This window comes from Myotis lucifugus, unplaced genomic scaffold (genome assembly GCF_000147115.1).
Source record: "Myotis lucifugus unplaced genomic scaffold, Myoluc2.0 scaffold_124, whole genome shotgun sequence".
Taxonomy (NCBI): Eukaryota; Metazoa; Chordata; class Mammalia; order Chiroptera; family Vespertilionidae; genus Myotis; species Myotis lucifugus.
The window spans coordinates 2,151,398-2,170,868 of record NW_005871172.1 but is presented as its reverse complement, the minus strand read 5'-3'; the positions used below and the strand labels follow the sequence as shown (position 1 = coordinate 2,170,868).

General features: G+C 37.3%; 1 protein-coding gene and 1 pseudogene across 4 annotated transcripts in view; one reads left to right on the top strand and one right to left on the bottom strand.

Moving 5' to 3' along the window:
- Positions 1–19,471, bottom strand: part of PIK3C2A (phosphatidylinositol-4-phosphate 3-kinase catalytic subunit type 2 alpha) — a 92,882-nt gene that overhangs the window by 61,474 nt on the left and 11,937 nt on the right. For all 4 annotated transcript variants that reach the window (XM_023758168.1, XM_023758167.1, XM_006093827.3 and 1 more), the window contains exon 2: positions 5,862–6,982. In XM_023758168.1, the coding sequence (XP_023613936.1) occupies positions 5,862–6,920 (1,059 nt within the window). In that variant the 5' untranslated portion in view covers positions 6,921–6,982. The remainder of the gene's footprint in view (positions 1–5,861; positions 6,983–19,471) is intronic.
- Positions 17,878–19,385, top strand: LOC106697979 (annotated as a pseudogene).

Here is a 19,471-nt window from a genome sequence, read left to right as displayed (position 1 = left end):
TCAGAGATAGGATTTCAACCCAGGTAGCCTAGCTTCAGAATCGCATACTTAATTACCATACCAATCTACCTCTCAAGTCTCTTAAAAAAAAATAATGCAATGAGAAAAACAACATATGACCTTTGCAGGAGCAATGTTATAGAAAACCTCTATTTTTGCTTGGCCCAATAATCATCTTTCCTTCTTTAACTGTTTTGCATGTTTTACTTAACAGATTTTGAATCTCCTTAGTGACATTTCTAGATTTTTCAAAAATCAAATGTTGCATTTTTTTACAGTGCCATTCATGAATTAGGTCCTTCCTTTCAAGCAGGTTATAAGTTTCAATGGACAGTGAAAAAATAGATTATAATAACTAACTCTCTAGTCATACATTAAGGTAATAATAGGCTCTGGAAAGTTAACTCAAAAGTTCTGTCCACAAAGTAAAAAATAGCTGGGCTGCCAATTATTTTGTCTCAGACATTAGCATTTTTTTTGTTTTTCTTCACTCTTTTTAAAAAAATATATATTTTTATTGATTTCAGAGAGAAAGGGAGAGGGAGAGAGAGATAGAAACATCAATTATGAGAGAGAATCATTGATCAGCTGCCTCCTGCATGCCCTTTATTGCAACCCAGGCATGTGTCCTGACCGAGAATTGAACCATGACCTCCTGGTTCATAGGCTGATGCTCAACTACCAAGTCACACCAGGTGGGCTCTCCACTCTTTTAAAAAATTTTTTTTTTAATTTTACACCTAGTCTCTAAGCTCTTGCCCCTAATCCTTCTCCACTCTACTCAAACAACCTAAGCATCAAAGTATCTCTTTTCTCCATTGAGCTTGCACACTTTTATGTGGCACTCAAGGCTTTGTATTTTGTACTGCAATTTATGTGCATACACAGCCTGTCTCCCTCTTCTAACTCAAATTCTTTAAGGATGAGGTTTGCAAATTATTAATATTTGTAAACCTCACAATGTATAGCCTCAAATATTTTTTAATGAATGAGAGAGACAAATGATAATCAATAAGAAAATAACTGCTAATGCTATTATCCAATATATGGAACAAAGAAAAGTCTGTTGTGGAAGATACTGAGTTCTCTAGTAAATATATTAGGCTTGGAAATTTTTAATCATAATCTAGAAATATTTCATTCCAGAAATTCTATTCCAGAGCTAAAGATCTAGATTTGAGGATCATTCATCCAATTTCTGCAATTTCCTACAGGGAAAATTTATGTCTGCTAATCGCTGTCAGCCTCCATCAGGATCACTGAGAGGGCAATATCCCAGCCAAAGGGGTTTTGGGTCCAAGTTCCATTAATAGGAGACAGTCTCTTTACGAGGCTGAGGATTGCACTCATTGAAAATGAAGCTGGGACACCTCTCTCTCTCTCTCTCTCTCTCTCTCTCTCTCTCTCTCTCTATCTTACACACGCACGCGCATACACTCACACACACGCGTGCGCGTGCACACACACACAGAGAGATTGGTTGATTTATTATATGAAATTAAATCATGTAATTATAGAGAGTGACAAGACTTGAGAACCACAGTTGGCAAGCTGGATACCCAAGAGAGTCAAAGGTATAGCTCTAGTCTGAATCTGTCAGGCTCAAGACTCAGGCAGAGCCGATATTTCAGTTTGAGTCTGAAGGCAGGAAAAAAATCCATGTTACAGCTCAAAGGCAGTCAGACAGGAGGAGTTCCTCATGGGCAGGAGGGTCAGCCTTTTTGTTTAATTAAGGCTTTCAACTGATTGGACAAGTCCCACTGATATTAGAAAAGGTAATATGCCTTTATTCAATCTACTGATTCAAATATTAATCTCATCCAGAAACATCCTGACAGACACACTCAGAAGGTCTGACCAAATGCCTAAGCACTCCGTGGCACAGTCAAGTAGACACATAAACTTAACCATCACAGCCTCTCAACCATAAAGACCCATGGAGTCACATCACTATAAAAGTCTAAACCAGTAGTTTTTAAATTCTGTATCTTGGAGCCTAAAGATACAGAATTGGAACAAGAGAAAACAGGTAACAAATATTAAAGACAACCAAGAACAAAACTTCAGGCAAATGCCTATGTTTAGAAGCTAGACAAAGGAAAAGGAGTCAAAGATCATAGGATGAAAAATAGGAAGTATGATTAACTAGGGCAACAGAAGAGAAGTTTCAAAAAAAGGATGTAGTCAATTGTTGCAAATGAAACAAAAGGGATGGACAGTGAATGTGGTCACTAGATTGGCAATTAGTAGTCATATGACCAGAAATAAATTTCTGCAATATGATGGGAACAATAGAGGACAGAGAAGACTGGAAAGGAAGTAAGTACAAATTCCCTTATAAAAAATAATGGTAGAAAATACTTTGGGGAGACAGGAATAGGAAAAGAGATGAAAGAATTAAATTTTGGAAAAGGGAAGGAATATCTCTTTCCTCAATCCAGAAAGAAGGGCAGGTCTGAGGTGGGCAAGTACATACAAAGAATAGCCTTCATCTCAACATTAAAAAAAAAAAGGTAATGAGGTCATCTACTAGAAGAGAGGTGGAAAGAGTTCATTAGGGGATTAAGGAAAGCAGTGAAGATTTGAAATGATTCACAAAAACTTATCAGTATATACTTTGTAAAGGAGTTATAAGAATATGGGAAAGGTTTATGCCTGCAAAAGTCCAAGGTTCATGCCACATTACCCCAAAATTAGATGGAACACAATACTAAGTTTTAAATAAATATACCATAAGCATTAAATATATATAAGTTACTATTCAGAACTTGGTTACTTCCTTATTGGAATTTTTTTTTAAGAATCCTTTTATTATCCTTTATTTTTAGATATATTTTTGTTTATTTCAGAGAGGAAAGGAGAGGAAGAGAGACAGAAACATCAATGATAAAGAGAATCATTAACTGGCCACCCCCATTGGGGATTGAGCCCTGCCCGGGAATCAAACTGTGACCCCCCCTGGTTCATTCGTCCACACTCAACCACTGAGCCACACCAGCTGGGCTTCCTTATTGAAAATTTTTTTAAAAATTTACAGAAAAGACTTCAGTAACCTATCAAAATAGAGTATTACAATCAGCTAGGTAATAAAAATCATGTTTTGTTCAGGTTTCCCTCACCTTTAAAATTAATAATAGACAATGGGAATATAAGTTTATAACATTAATATAATTAACTTTTAGAAAGAGTAAATATCCACAGAACTTTGCAGAACCACTTCTATGAAAATAATTTAATTCATTACTCAAATATATAAATGTGCTCAAAGTAGCTAAATATATAGCTATTAACTCAAAGTCTGATTTAAATTTAAATTGCCATAAGACAGTTTTAAGTAGTATTCCTTTTCTTGGTTTTATTCACAAAACATTTGAACTAAAGTATTTAGATTATTATTAACAAAACAAGACATTAAAAGGAAATAGGAAGTAAGTTTGCTGAGTAAGAAAAACACCCGTCTGAGTTTTCACCACAAAGCATAAAATTCTAACAGCTTTGAAAAGAATAATTAAGTACATAAAGTAACTAAAGAAAACAGACTTCACAATCTTATTTCCCAACAAAATATATAAACCTCAGGGGAAAGCTGTTAATTAGAGATGAATAGTGTATGAAAAATTAAAAGCTCCATCTAATATTTGTGCCACAAACTTCCAACATTACTAGTGTTCTGTTTGCCTCCCCCTTTTTGGCCTAACTGAAACCAAACTTTATCTTCTTGTACACAAAGAAAATGATAAAATCTTGTGTTATTAAAAGGTCTTAGAACTTTTCTATAAATATAGAAAACCTTTTACAGCATTTTTAACAGGTGCACACCAAACTTCTGATTGAAGACCTTCAGTAATTGTACATTAACAACCTATTGGCTACTTTTATAAATACCTTTGTTGACATTTACCTATTATACCTGCCTCCCTGAATTTTCTTTCCTTATTTTACTTTTGGGTACAATAAATTTTAAAATTAAGTTACTAAATTGAATTTCAATTCACAGAGAAATATATAAACAAATAAGATTTGCTTAATTTTTTAAAATATATTTTATTGATTTTTTACAGAGAGGAATAGAGAGTTAGAAACATCGATGAGAGAGGAACATTGATCAGCTGCCTCCTGCACACCCCCTACTGGGGATGTGCCCACAACCAAGGCACATGCCCTTGACCGGAATCGAACCTGGGACCCTTCAGTCCGCAGGCCGACGCTCCATCCACTGAGCCAAACCGGTTAGGGCGATTTGCTGAATTTTTAAGTTTTCTATAAAACATTTAACTTTCAGCACCTGCTATCACTTGTCTCTATTAAAATTTAACACAATGCTTGCTACTTAATGTAGCACAAAGTAACATGCTTAACGTAGTTAACATATTGAAAATTTTAGTATATCACTATTTCATCTTTATTAGAATACTGTGGGCCCTGGCTGGGTAACTCAGTTGGTTAGAGCATAGTCCTATACACCAGAGGGTGGTGGGTTTGATTCCTGGTCAGGGGACATACCCAGGCTGCAGGTTTGATTCCAGGTTGGGGCACATGCAGGAGGCAACCAAACAATGTTTCTCTCTCACATTGATGTTTCTCTCTCTCTCTCTTCTCTCTCTCTCTCTCTCTCTCTCTCTCTCTATCTTTCCCCCTTCCTCTCTGTAAAATTAAAAAAAAAATTTGTAATTATAAAAGCAAAATACAAATCTGCAATTAGGTATATTATATTTGGAAAGGAAAAGTCTAAACTCTGCTGCCTCTCTTCTGAGGGAAGACATCCTGCCCAGCCACCCTTAACTAATTTTTCCAGATAGTTAAGACTATATGAACTTGACAACTACACCATATAATCAATAATCAATAATAATAAAAGGGTAATATGCTAATTAACCAGATGTCCTTCTGGATGTCCTTCCTTCTGGACCAAGCCGCAGCGGGTGGGGGCCGAGGCAGGGGTGAACAAATTTTGTGCATCGGGCCTCTAGTCCTATATAATAAAAGGCTAATATGCAAATCGACCGAACGGCAGAACTGGTCGCTATGACACACACTGACCACCAGGGAGCAGATGCTCAATGCAGGAGCTGCCCTCTTGTGGTCAGTGCGCTCCCACAGGGGGAGCACCACTCAGCCAGAAGCCAGGCTCATGGCTGGCGAATGGAAGGGCGGTGGTGGGAGCCTCTCCCGCCTCCAAGGCAGCACTAAGGACCCCTTGGGCACAGGCATCTGCCCCCCAAGGGCGCAGGCCAGGCTGAGGGACCTCTCACTCCCTGCCCCGTGCACGAAGTCGTGCACCGGGCCTCTAGTAGACTATATTTCCATTCCCCACTTTTATCCATATAGGTGATTAAAGAGAGTCCTTTAAATGGTTTTTCTCCTGTCTCTCTGGGGTTATCCTCCTTCCCTCCCTTCCTGTTATTCATTCATGGTTAAAAACAATAAAACAATATAATGAACAATATAACAATATAAAAAATAAAATGAGAATTTCTATAATGGAGTTAAAACCACAATTCCTTGTTTACCTTGAAAAATAAGAGATAAGAAAAAGTAGGGCCACATATAAGAAGTCATGGAGAAACAGATAAAAAGTATTTTAAATGCCTATCAGTGATAGCCAGATTCTTGACTGGAAGTTCTTTCAATTTATAATCCTTAAAAAGATAACAGTAACAGCAAGCAATTTTTCAATTGACCAAAACACATTTAATCCTTTATCATACAATGTAAGAGTCACAGCACACTTAAGAACAAGAAAGTATGATTCAAAATGAAAAATATTTTTACCTAATAAATTATGCACACAAATATGAATTTTGTATTACTACTAAGTTTGAGAAGTTAATTAAAAAACAAAACAAAACACAAAACTGTACCTGAGATATTTGGCCCTGAGTTGTTCGAATATTTAAAGATTGGCTTCTTGTTACCATTGCCCCAGAAAGAGATTTTCCATTCACCTTTCTTTCAAGGTGACAACTTGCTAGTGATCTCTCTTCAAGAAGAACAGCATCCCAAGGATCCTCTGCTAGCAAACCTGGAACATTTTTCTCTTCTTCATAGTCTAATACCTCTACACTGTCCACTTTAGGCTTACTTAGAGGATCTAAGTCTAACCAGTCAAATTTACTGATATCTTCAGACTTTGGAGATACCTGTAGATTGCTGATTGTAGCTTTTGAATTTGTTATTTCCAAATCAGTCCTTGCTTTTCCATTTTTTAAAAATGCTGATGTACTAGCTATTTTGTCAAACAGCTTTGCCATGTCAGGACTGACTACTGGACGACAGATAGGTAAGCTTCCTTGTGGATGAAACTGTGTGGCCGATGTCAAAGGATATGAAAAATATGGGGACTGTCCTGGAAGACTTAAATATATAGGTTCTGTGGATGGAAAAGTAGGCATTCTTGGATTAAAGCCGTTTTGGAATGCAGTCTGTTTACTACTATAAGTTGACTGATAAATAGAAGGTAAAGTATAAGTGGAAGGCCCAGATAAACCAGTTGGCCACTGTCCTCTCTGAATAGTAGGTCTAAGATACAGCTGCGCTGAAAACGAAGGGCTCAGAATAGGAGTAACTGGCATTGCAGGTGTTTTCCTTGTCTCAAAACTGTCATCTAGCAATAGTTTCTCCAGTTCAGCTTGGGTTAGCTTTTCTACATCAATATCAACTGCTCTTTTTTGGGTATCTGATTCAGGAAACACCATGAGGTCATAATCCTGTTTGTTATAAACTTGTGCTCTTTGTCTGGTGCTGCTTGACAACTCAAAACCTCGCTGATTATCAGTTACTTGTCTACCTTTCTGCAGTTTTGCTAAAGCCTCTGCTTCCATCTGTAACGCTTCTTCTTTGTCCACATCTTTTGTTCTTGTTGGGTCCAGATGTGAAGATGAACATTGCTTAAATCCATTGCTGCTGGATATCTGAGCCATGTCCACTTAACAGACCAACCTTCCTCTAATCTTTTTTTTCTTGTAGCTCCCAATAGCAAGACCTATACACAAAAATAAACATAATACTCAATTAAATTTTTTAAACACAAATTTTATTTTTAACCTATAATTTAGTTAGCTTTTAAGCCACTTACAAACACACTACCAAATAAAATAAAATGAAGTTAGGGGTGAAAGAACACTTAAAATTTCTTATACACTCACTGTTAGGTTAAGGAAGATATTTAGACATAAATATCTTGACTGCCCCATTCCCAGGAAAGCTACAACAGTAAATGAACTCAACAAGCTTTCACTTCAGCTGTCACAATAGCTACCATAAACCAGTGGCAGTTCTGCCAGAATTCTTGACATGAAATGGCTTAAATGCTAGTCACTAATTTGCAAGAGTTCCAACAGGATTTACTGTTATGCAAATAGCAAATCAAAAAGAGTTTCAATCTTTTGCTATTTGTTAAACTACTCAAAAGCCAATTAGCAATAAAAGTACTCAATACTTAGTCAATAAAACTAAGAAACTAATAGTCTATCAAATATCATATGAAAAACTATTCAGTTTATCACATAGTTTTGATCACACTTCTGATTATATTAATTAAAATCAGTAGTTATAATACTAAATTTTTTTTCTAATTGCTAAAATATTCAGAAGACAGCTTATTAAACTTTCTCATAGATCAGTTTTATTTTTAATTTATACTTCTCTGTTTAAGAGAAACACTTAATTCAAATCAAGATTACCCTGTGAAGTAATAGGACCAATTAAAGGGTTAGTTATCTACTGTGTAACAGAGGGCACATTTCCTGCTTCTAATTAGTATAATACAGGTGTTAAGTGTGGGTTCTGGAGTCAGACCACCTTGATTTATAAGACTGTAGGACCTTGGGCAAATGAAAACTTTTTCATGCCTTAGTTTCCTAACTTCTAAAATGAAAAAGTATCTATTTCTTAAATTATAAGGATTAAATGAAACAATGCAACTCAAAGTGTTTAACCATTGGCCTTGAGTATAAGCACTAAATAAATGGCACTTATTATTGATCTAATCTAGTATGAGATACACCTAGTTTGTATTATTGATCTAATCTAGTATGTGATACACCTAGTTTGAAGACTTAGAAAGCAAGAGAGCTCCTGTTTACGTCCTTTTTCTAGCATAGTGCTTGTCTACAGTATACACTTACTAAATATTTAATGAAAGGACATAGGAAAACACCCATAGCAAATTCAAATTAATATAACACAAGTGAAAATCCTAAGTGTTGAGGTAATACTAAATTAAAAAAAAAAAGTATTAGTGATGAGGACATGAAGAAAGAGGTATCCAAGGAAGACAACCTTTGCAATTCTTTTATACAACTATTAGAGGCCCTGTGGGGTTCCTCGACCTGGCCTGTGGGGTTCTGGCCAAAACCAGCTCTCCGACATCCCCTGAGGGTCCCAGATTGCGAGAGGGTGCAGGCCAGGCAGAGGGATCCCACTGGTGTATGATCGGGGCGGGGAGGGACCGGACGTGGGAGGGCTCCAGGGCGTGTCTGACCCATCTCCTGTCTCGCCCAGTCCTGATCCGACAGACCCCAGCAGCAAGCTAACCTACCAATCAGAGCGTCTGTCCCCTAATGGTCAGTGCGTGTCATAGTGACTGGTCTAACAGTCGGACACAGCCTATTAGGCTTTTATTATATAGGATAGCTGAATTTGAGGCATTTCACTGAAAAGCTATTCCAAAATTTTCCCTTCTGTGGTAGACCACAAACTAGGCACAACGTACACTTAAAATATGTACACTTCATTGTATGTAAATGTTTTATCAAAAGAAAAAACTGGCCCTAGCTGGTTTGGCTTACTGGATAGAGCGTCGGCCTGCAGACTGAAGGGTCCCGGGTTCGATTCCAGGCAGGGGCACATGCCTGGGTTGCGGGCTTGATCCCCAGTAGGGGGCATGCAGGAGGCAGCCAATCAATGATTCTCTCTCATCATTGATGTTTCTATCTCTCCCTCTCCCTTCCTCTCTGAAATCAATAAAAATGTTTTTAAAAAAAGAAAAAACTGGACACAAATATTGACTCTTGCTAAATATGCACAAAGTAATTAGAGGAAAGTACTAATATCTACAATTTACTTTAAAATGCATCAAAAAAATAAGATGAATTGATTAATGGAGGGATAATAGATGAATATGTGATAAGGGAAGTAAGGAAAAATGTTAGTAAAGTCTAGGTCAGTGATGGCGAACCTATGACACTCGTGTCAGAGGTGACACACGAACTCATTTTTTGGTTGATTTTTCTTTGTTAAATGGCATTTAAGTATATAAAATAAATATAAAAAATATAAGTCTTTGTTTTACTATGGTTGCAAATATCAAAAAATTTCTATATGTGACACGGCACCAGAGTTAAGTTAGGGTTTTTCAAAATGCTGACACGCTGAGCTCAAAAGGTTTGCCATCACTGGTCTAGGTGGTAGGTATACGGGTAGTCACTTTGAAATTGTTTCAACTTGGCTAGATTACTGAATATTTTCAAAATAAAATGCTGAGTGCAGGGGGAATAGGCACAAATTCCTCCCATTCCAGTATACACTGCCCTTTGCAATGTGACTTTACTGCTCCTCCCATAAGGAGGTGGGGTCTACTTCTTTACTTCATCTAAGCTGGTTTTGTGATTTTCTTTGACCAAGATAATATGAAAGAAGTGACACTGTGGGAGTTTTCAGTCAGGGTCATAAAAGGCCAGTGCTTCAGCTTTCCTTTTTTGAGTGCAGCCACTGTCATGTGAATACTTATAAAGAATGAAAGCCAGGGAAGAGAGGCCCAGGCAATAACTAGCACCAACCACCAAACATGTGAGTGAAGTCACCCTCTTAGACCATTCATCCATAGTCCAAATGACCACACCCACATGAGTGACCCAAGGCATGACCAGCAAAAGAAACCACCTAGCGTAAGTTCAAGCCAAATTGCTAACCCACAATATCATTTTGCAATGGTTTGTTACACAGTAATAGAAACTGATAAACCTTTTATTTTTACTTTTAGAACACAAAACTGAAGTTATTTTACCTATTTAATAACAATAAATTTCTGTTTTAACCAGGACAGTCACCAACACTACCTTCCCTTTACAATTCAGAGAATGAACAGTTCCCTTTTCCTTTCTAAAGCTGCTCCCTTTGCTTATATCCTTAATCCCACTAAATTCCCCTACTTCTTTATAATGATTGCATCCTTTGCATTATTTATTTCTCCTTTACTTGCTTTTCTGCTCCTTTGCCATAAAAATGTTCAAGTTTTCTCCATACTGAGGGGAAATCTTCTCAACATTCTCCTTTAGACTCCAGTAGCTTCCATCTCCATTTTCTCCTTTCAGGGCCAAACTTCTCAAATGAGTCCTTTCTTTACTCATTCTGTCTTGGAAAAAATCTACTTGTTCTTCAGGGCCCAGTTCAAATACAGCTTTTTGCCTGAAGCTTTTCTTAATGCAGCTCCTATCAGAATTCATCTTTTTAACTCAACTAATAATTCTTATCTTTATTTTATAGACTTTATGCTGCTTTTGCCTGCTCGGTATCCTTTCTTCTGGTAGTGGTATCTATAATTTCCTTTTTGGAAACTACTTATCTCCCTTTTATTCCATCTAGTTTGAATAGGGCTGGACCGTATTTTCACCCCATCCCATCTTCCCCAACCACTCCAGAGGATCCAATCACAGTTAAACCCAGGACTTCTGAAACTTTGTACAGGAAGCTCATCGTTGAGGTTGCTAAGCTGATAGGGTGTAAGCCTGACACTGCTGTATTGACTATCTTTGCCTCCACTTGAGGAGATGCTACCTGAGAATGTGCATCCAAGCCAGAAGAGAGCAAAGATAAATGAGACAGATTCTGGATATTACATTAAGCATTAAGCATCTGGATCTAACCCATATTCAAGGTCAGTCTTTTCTTTTATGTGAAGCAATAAAACCCACTCTTTGCTTTAAGCCATTTTAAAGTTACTTTCTGCCATGATAACCAAAAATATATTTATTAACACAGAATCTGTAACATGCATGTCCACCTAACTGACTAAAATATGCTTCTTAAGTGCAGAGGCCTACTTTGCTGTTTTTCTTCCCTACAACATTTAAAACCACCTTGCTTAATAAATATGGAACTAAATTTAATGAACGTGTGTTAACAGGAGGGACTAAGGACTAATGAACAGTCCTGAAAAAAGGATTTCAGATCTCACAAGAGTATGGAGGTTTTATTGGAGAAATGAGTTAAGTGTAAATTGCCTGTTTCTGAACACAACACATTGCCTATTTTTCCCCCCACAAAATCAGATGGACAAGAACAAAATAACAATTTACAAAGATATAAAGATTCATCTTCCACAAGCATAACGACACTGTTATTTAAGTATTCTCCTGGCTCCCATATTTGATAATAATATGACATTGTTCTGAAAGGGGATCTGGATTTTTTTAAGTGAGTTTGAGATACAGTTTATTCGATGGAGAACATACTTATTCCAAATATTTCAAATTAATGTTATTGCTCATTTACTAACAAAGGTATAAAATTAATAGCCTGAAATACATTTTAATAATGAATGTGGTGTTTCACATTAACAATTAATTTGCTTGCTCAATTCCTGGTACCAACCCAAAATAGTATGCTAAAGTATACAAAATAGTATGCTAAAGTTAGTATATGCTAAAGCAAATTCAACTCAGTGATAGTGATCTATTAGCAGCTAAATTACCATACTTTAATTTTCCATGTGAATACTCAAATGGTAAAAAGGACTTTAAAAATTGTCCAAAAGTAACCCTGTGCTTCAGCTATTTTCCTGGGGCTGCTGTACTGACATGCTCCATTAATTTTTAAAAATGAAACTTCATCTGATGACAAACATTTAGCAGGAAATAATTCCCTGCATGCTAATTCAAAATGAAAACTTCAATGCTAATGTTCTCCTAATTCAAACTGGGAAAGACAATATAAGTAGTGTTTGAATGATGACTGTATACCATCTGCCAAAAATTTCCCAACATAAAGTAACCCAGTAATGAACTCAAGGCCGTAGCTACTTTAAATTCTTCAAAAGAGGCAATTAAGCTATTCAGTTAAACTTTTGGATACCATTTACAGACCCAAAAGAATTAGTTTAAAAGCTCTTGGCTTCTTCTGCAATAGACATTCATTTAGAATTTAAATTTAAATCTCAGGAAAAAAATAAAGTAAGCCAGCCCTGCTACTCATCTAAATGCTCCCATCTTAAAATTAAAAAAAAAATAAACTAAGAAAATGGAGAAACAATGATTTAAGTTCAACAATACAAATATATCTCGTCTACAATGAAAGAAAAAATAAATCATGGTACCTCCTTGGAATTGAATATTATGCCACCATTAAAAATAAATTTATGAAGACTATAATAACTATGGAAAATATGTTAAAATTGTAGCACCCTAGCCAATTTGGCTCAAGTGGATAGAGCGACGGTGTATAGACCAAAGGGTCCCAGGTTTGATTTCGGTGAAGGGCACATACCTTGGTTGCAGGCTCCTCCCAGGCCCAGTCCCTGGTCAGGGCTTGTGCAGGAGGCAACCAAGCGATGTTTCTCTCACATCAATATTTCTCTCTTTCTTTCCCTCTCTCTTCCACTTTCTTTAAAAAAAAAAAAAATCAATGGAAAAATATCCTCGGGTGAGGATTTAAAAACAAAATTGTAGTAAATATACCTTAGGCCAAACATTGCTTTAAGCATTATATTAACTAATTTAATCCTCACAAATTCTATTAAGTAGCTACTATTATTATCCCAAGTATACAAATGAAACTTAAGCACAAGTTATATTATCTGCCGAAGTTCATAGCAGCTAGTGGTGAAATCAGGACTCAAATTTAGGCAGTTCTAATTCACTATGATATATTTTAATGTTAACAGTTATCTAGAATCATTAAGTGTCTAAACATACCTCATTCATTATAATTGCCAAGTTTCTTCCTTAATCTTGGGGTTATTTCTATATGCACTAATAAATTTTATTGTTTCTTTTAATTCTACCATTAAGTAGTTAATACTGCTAGTTAGTTATAACATGTATCAATTTATTGGTTAATTGTTTTATCACCAGATGACCAGCAAATTTATAATTTCATTGAGGGCATGAATTCTTATTTTATTCATCCTCTACTCTCAAACCTACCATAGTTCTTGAATGAATGCACCAACGACTTGAGAACTTAAGACATCAATCCTTTAACAAAGAAGTTCAAATTCTGAAACAAAAGAACATACTCAGCCTTGGCCAGTGTTGCTCAGTGGTTGAGTGTCAAAGATCACTGGTTGAATTCCCAGTCAGGACACATGCTCGGATTGTGAGCTCGATCCCCAGTAGGGGGCATGCAGGAGGCAGCCAATCAGTGATGTTTCTCTCTCATTGATGTTTCTATTTCTCTCCCTTCCTCTTTCTCTCTTTAAAACCAATAAAATATTTTTTAAAAAAGAACATACTTAAAGAGCTCATTTATTATTAATTCAACTAAATTTGAAAAATCATGTGGTTGAGTTTAGTATAAACAAGTGGTAACAGAAAATATTAACTTGTAAACTAGAAAGGAGATGGCAACAGAAAACTAAAAATAGAAGAGAAGTACTCTATCTGTGCTAAAAGGAAAAACTCCAATAGACAAGAAGATAATATTCTCCTATCTCTACTGATTCATGGAGGGAAAAAACTCATCTGACAAAAGAAACCAAGTACTTTGGGGGTAGGCACTATACAAATTTGTCAAAAAGACAAAATGGAAGACTGTCCAGGTGTTGGGTGACATTAGGTTAAAGCAGCACTATTCAAAAGAAACAGAATGCAAGGCATGTTTGAAATTTAAAAATTTTTATATTTATATTAATGAACAAAACAGATAAAATTAATTTTAACATATTTTACTTAATCCAACATATCCAAATTATTATTTAAATAAGTAACCCATATAAAAATATGAAAGGGTTATTTTACATTATTTTTTAAAATATATTTTTATTGATTTCAGAAAGGAAAGAGAAGAGAAAAACATGAATGATGAGAGAGAATCATTGATCGGCTGCCTCCTGCACACCCCCTACTAGGAATCAAGCCCACAACCTGGGCATGTGCCCTGACTGGAATTGAACTGTGACTTCCTGGTTCATAGGTCAATGCTCAATCACTGAGCCACACCAGCCAGGCTACATTCTTTTTTTTATACTTAAGTCTTCAAAATCTGGTATATATTTACACTTACCACATTTCAACTTAGACTAGCCACATTTCAAGTGTTCAGCAGTCAAAGGTGGCTAGTGGACAACACAAGATTAGAATTTATGAAGAAAGGAACTAAAAGCATGATAAATAAGCTTCATTATGGTAAGGAAAATTTATCTTTATGGTAAATTTCTTTATGGTAAGGAAAATTTATCTTCACAAAAGTTACCCCTTCCCTCAGGTCAATAAAGTATTCCAAATATCTAATAGTTATTTTTCAGAAGGAAATTTTATATTTTTAAGTCCCACAAATGTCACATAACCTTTTAACTAAAGCCTATCTTATCATCTTTGAAAACTTTTTAAAGTATATAATTTCCAATTAATCTTTTCTACAATTAGAAAAATTTTAACATTCTATAGAGAAATATGTTGACAATGCCACTGAGCCACATTGGCCGAATAGGATAAGTTACAAAAAGATTAAATATTTAAATGTAATAAAAGGTAATAAAATCAAAAGAAAACAGAATGCTATGTAACCTCAGGATGAAAGGAAGCTACCCTAATATGGCAAACAAGCACCAATGAATTTATTAATTTCTTCAATAAATATTTATTGGGTGTATACTATAAGCCAGGCACTGTTCTAGGTGTTGAAAGTAAAATAAAATAACCAATAAAAATGTCAATGAAAAGACAATAAACTAGAAAAAAAATTTGCTACTTATATCACAGAGAAAGAGGTAACTTTACTAATACATAACAAGGAGCTAATAAAGGAAAACAACCATATGGGAAAGGGGCTGAAGAGTCTGAAAAAGCAGTTCACAATAAAGATGTTTACTCTTGAGGCAATAGCAATTTAAAGTTACACTAAAGCTAATATAAACCAAATTGATAACAAACTTACAGAGAAAGTGAAAATATTCAAACTAAAATGTATTAGATACATAAAACAGTAAAGAAAATTTTATAGTAATTTTTAATGATGTCACATAAGTGGAAAGGTTGAAAAATTAATGAACTAAGCATCCATCTTATGAAAGAGAAATAAGAGCAAAAGAGCCCTGACAGGTTTGACTTAGTGGTTAGAGTGTCAGCCTGTGCACCAAAGGGTTGTAGGTTCAATTCCTGGTCAAGGGCACGTGCCTGAGTTGCAGGTTCAATTCCCATGCACATGCAGGAGGCAACCAATTGATGTGTCTCTCTCACATCAATGTTTCTCTCTCTCTCTCTTCCCTACTCCCTCCCTCCCTTCCAGCCTTCTAATCAAATCTTGGTCTTTCTGGTGACCAGTCCCCATCCTGAAGCTATCTAGGGGTCCCCAACACTAGAAATCTCATTAGCATACAAAAGACTCTTCTTATCACTCTGGTGATTCCCAGGGCTTTAAATTATTTAAAACATGTTTTGGCCCTGACCTTAGAGACAAAGGGAGAAGAATGGAGAGATAGAAACATTGATGAGAGAGAAACATCAACATCAATCGGCTGCTTCCTGCATGTGCCCTACTGGGGATCGAGCCTGAAACCCCAGCATGTGCCCTGACCCAAAATTGAACCGGGGACCTCTTGGTTCATGAGTCAACGCTCAACCCTCAGCCACACTGACCGGGCGATTCCCAAGGTTTTAGAAGTTGCATTGCAGGAACTGGGGACAAAGACCAATTTGTTGTTGTTGTTAATCCTCACCTGAGGATATTTTTCCCATTGATTTTTACAGAGTGGAAGAGAGGGGGAGAAAGAGAGAAAGAAACATCAATGTGAGAGAGACATATCCATTGGTTGCCTCCCGCAACCAGGCCGGGGATCAAGCCTGCAACCAAGCTACATGCCCCTGACTGAAATTGAGTTTGAGGGCTTACGTTCTAACCTCTGAGCAAAACCAGCTAGGGCAAAGACAAATTTTTTTATGATTGTTATATCACAGTTCATTTAATGAAATTATATATAGCAATGCCAATGAGCAAATTAAAAAATTTTAATAGACTAAACTTAGAGACAATGTTAATGGAGAGACAAATATACATATGATTCCATTCATATAAAGTTCAAAAACATAAAAAAACTATTTTAAGAATATATATATATATATATATATATATATATATATATATATATGGCCTAAGCAACCATTTGACTGTTCGACCGGTAGCTATGACACACAATGACCACCAGGGGGGCAGACACTCAACACACAGGCATGGAAACATGGAACAGACTGATGAATCTCAGAGGGAAAGGGGAAGGGAGTAGGTCGGGAAGAGATCAACGAAAGATTTTATATGTATACTGGAGGCCCAGTGCACAGATTCGTGTACCGGTGGGGTCTCTCGGCCTGGTCTGCGAGGATTGGGCCGAAACCAGCCTGGCCTGCGGGAATCGGACCGAAACCAGCAGTCCCACATCCCCCGAGGGATCCCAGATTGCAAGAGGGCACAGGCCAGGCCGAGGGACCCCACCAGTCTATGAATCTGTGCACCAGGCCTCTAGTGCTTATATAAGGGTAAAACTGTGAAGGAAAAGAAAGGATTATCAAAAGTTAACATAGTGATTACTCATAGAGGGAGGAAGAGAGATTGATGATCAGGAAGAAGTGCCCTGGGGACTTCTGGAATATCAGCAACGTTCTAGTTCCTAACCTATCCACTGATCATATAAGTGTTTACTTTACAAGTATGTGTTCGATAATCATATATGCTTTATGTACTTTTCTGTGTGTTATTTATAATAAAAGCCTAATATGCTAAGTGTCTGGTCGTCTGGTTGGCCGTTCAACCAATCAAAGTATAATATGCTAATGATATGCTAAGGCTACTCAACCGCTCGCTATGACATGTACTGACCACCAGGGGGCAGGCGCTCCGAACAATAGGTTAACTTGCTGCTGGGTCCAGCCGATCGGGACTGAGCAAGACGGGTTGGACACGCCCTGGAGCCCTCCCACAGTCCCTCCCCAGCTGGCCAACCTCCTGGGTTCCTCCCCAGCCCCTATCGTGCACCGGTGGGGTCCGCTGGCCTGGACTGTGCCCTTTCACAATCCTGGACCCCTCAGGGGATGTTGGAGAGCCGGTTTCTGCCTCACAGCGGAATGACCAGTCGCTATGATGTGCACTGACCCCCCCAGGGGGCAGGCGCTCAATGCAGGAGCTGCCCCCTGGGGGTCAGTGCACTTCCACAGGGGGAGCACCGCTCAGCCAGAAGTCAGGCTCACAGCTGGTGAGCTCAGTGGCAGTGGTGGGAGCCTCTCCCGCCTCTGAGGCAGCAATAAGAATGTCTGACTGGCGGTTTAGGCCCGCTACACCCAGGCCGGACTGAGGGACCCCTCCCCCCGAGTGCACAAATTTCACGCACCGGGCCTCTAGTTTCACAATAAAACCACTCCCACATATTTTAAAAACCACATTTTCATATCTATATTATGAAATGTGAAAAAGAACACCTATATTATAAGTAGAACATGGGTATTTTTTTTAAATTAAATATTTTATTGATTTTTTTACAGAGAGGAAGGGAGAGGGATAGAGAGTTAGAAACATCAATGAGAGAGAAACATCGATCAGCTGCCTCCTGCACACTCCCTATTGGGGATGTGCCCGCAACCAAGGTACATGCACTTGCCTGGAATCGAACCTGGGACCCTTCAGTCCACAGGCCGATGCTCTATCCACTGAGCCAAACCGGTTAAGGCTAACATGGGTATTTTTTACCTACATGTGGCAAATTATGTAAACACAAGTTCAACTTTTTAGTGATACCATATAAAAATACAATTAAGAGCTTTACTGTCCCTTTTCATTTGCCAATCTATAGGCTAAATTAAGGACACCACCCTTACTCATTAAGAGATGGAGAAAAGGATAAGTAAGACTGTAAAAGAAAACAAACTATAAAATACGGTTTCTCAAATTTTCACCATGTGTGAATTACTTAATGGGCATTGCACATAATATTATCAATTTATGTAAAAATATTCATTGCATTTTAAAACGCAAGTAAAACATTTTAAAATGAATAGTAAGATATTCCTATCAGTAAGAGATGATTGTACACTCTCACCATCCTATGTATATCCAGTAAATCTATCTTACTTCTTATTTGAATTAAATTAGAAAATAAAAATTCAATTACAGTTTGTTAGGAAGGCAGCAATGTTTGGTGGTGGCTCTATCAGACAGTGATGGATATGTTCATAAAATCTTAGAGGCTCCTTTTTCCCCGCCATCTGGGAGCCAGGGGAGGTCTGCCGGGAACGGACTTCTACAACGACAAATAGGTCTAGAAGACTGTGGTCCAAGGCCATTTTTGCTGGCTGTAAGTGTGGTCTTTGGAACCTGAGGGAGCACACAGCTCTTCTTAAAACTCAAAGTATTTATGTCTGAAATGAAACTGAATTTTATCTAGGCAAGAGATGTGTTTATGTGTACAAAGCAAAGAACAACACGGTGACTCCTCGTGACAAACCAAACAAAACCAGAGTAATCTGGGGAAGATAACTCATGCTCATGGAAACAGTGGCATGGTTCATGCTACATTCTGAAGAACCTTCCTGCTCAGGCCACTGGACACAGAATCTGAGTAATGCTGTACTCCTCAAGGATTTAAACTTATTAAAAAGTAAATTTTAAAAAATGTTCTCGTGTTTGTTTTAAAAAAGATAGGCTCTACCTTGAAATATTTCTAAATCTGAGCATTCCTTCATTATATTCCAGTTACCTTCTTAAACCAACCATGATCTGTTGCCTGGATTATTGAAATAGCCTCATAGTCCGTCTCTGCCATCCCTCTATCTCCCACTTGTAGACTATTCTCAACACAGTAACCAGAGTAATTCTGAAACACCTAGATCTTTTTATGCAGCCCTTTGCTCAGAACTTTTAACAGCTCCTATCTTTGCTCAGAGAAAAGGTAAAATCTTGACAATAGTCCATCAGACACTCTAATATCTGGCCCACCTATTACTTCTCTCCTGTTAACTCTCCTCTCTGCTACTGTCCCATCAGCCTCCTTGTTCCTCATTATGCATCTCATTTAGAGCTTTTGCTCTTCTATTCCCTCTGACTGATCTTCCCCTGGATAGCTGAATGGATCACTCTCTAACTTTCTTCAAGTTTTCGTTGAGAAGGTGACTTCTGAGTCAAGTCCTCACTAACAACCTAGTTAAAACCATAACTTTCTCTAACTTCACTGCCTATGCACTTTCTTATATTCTCCTTAGATTTAGTACCATCCAGTATACTATATATTTTACTTATTTATAAGAGTCCCAGTGCACAAATTCGTGCATGG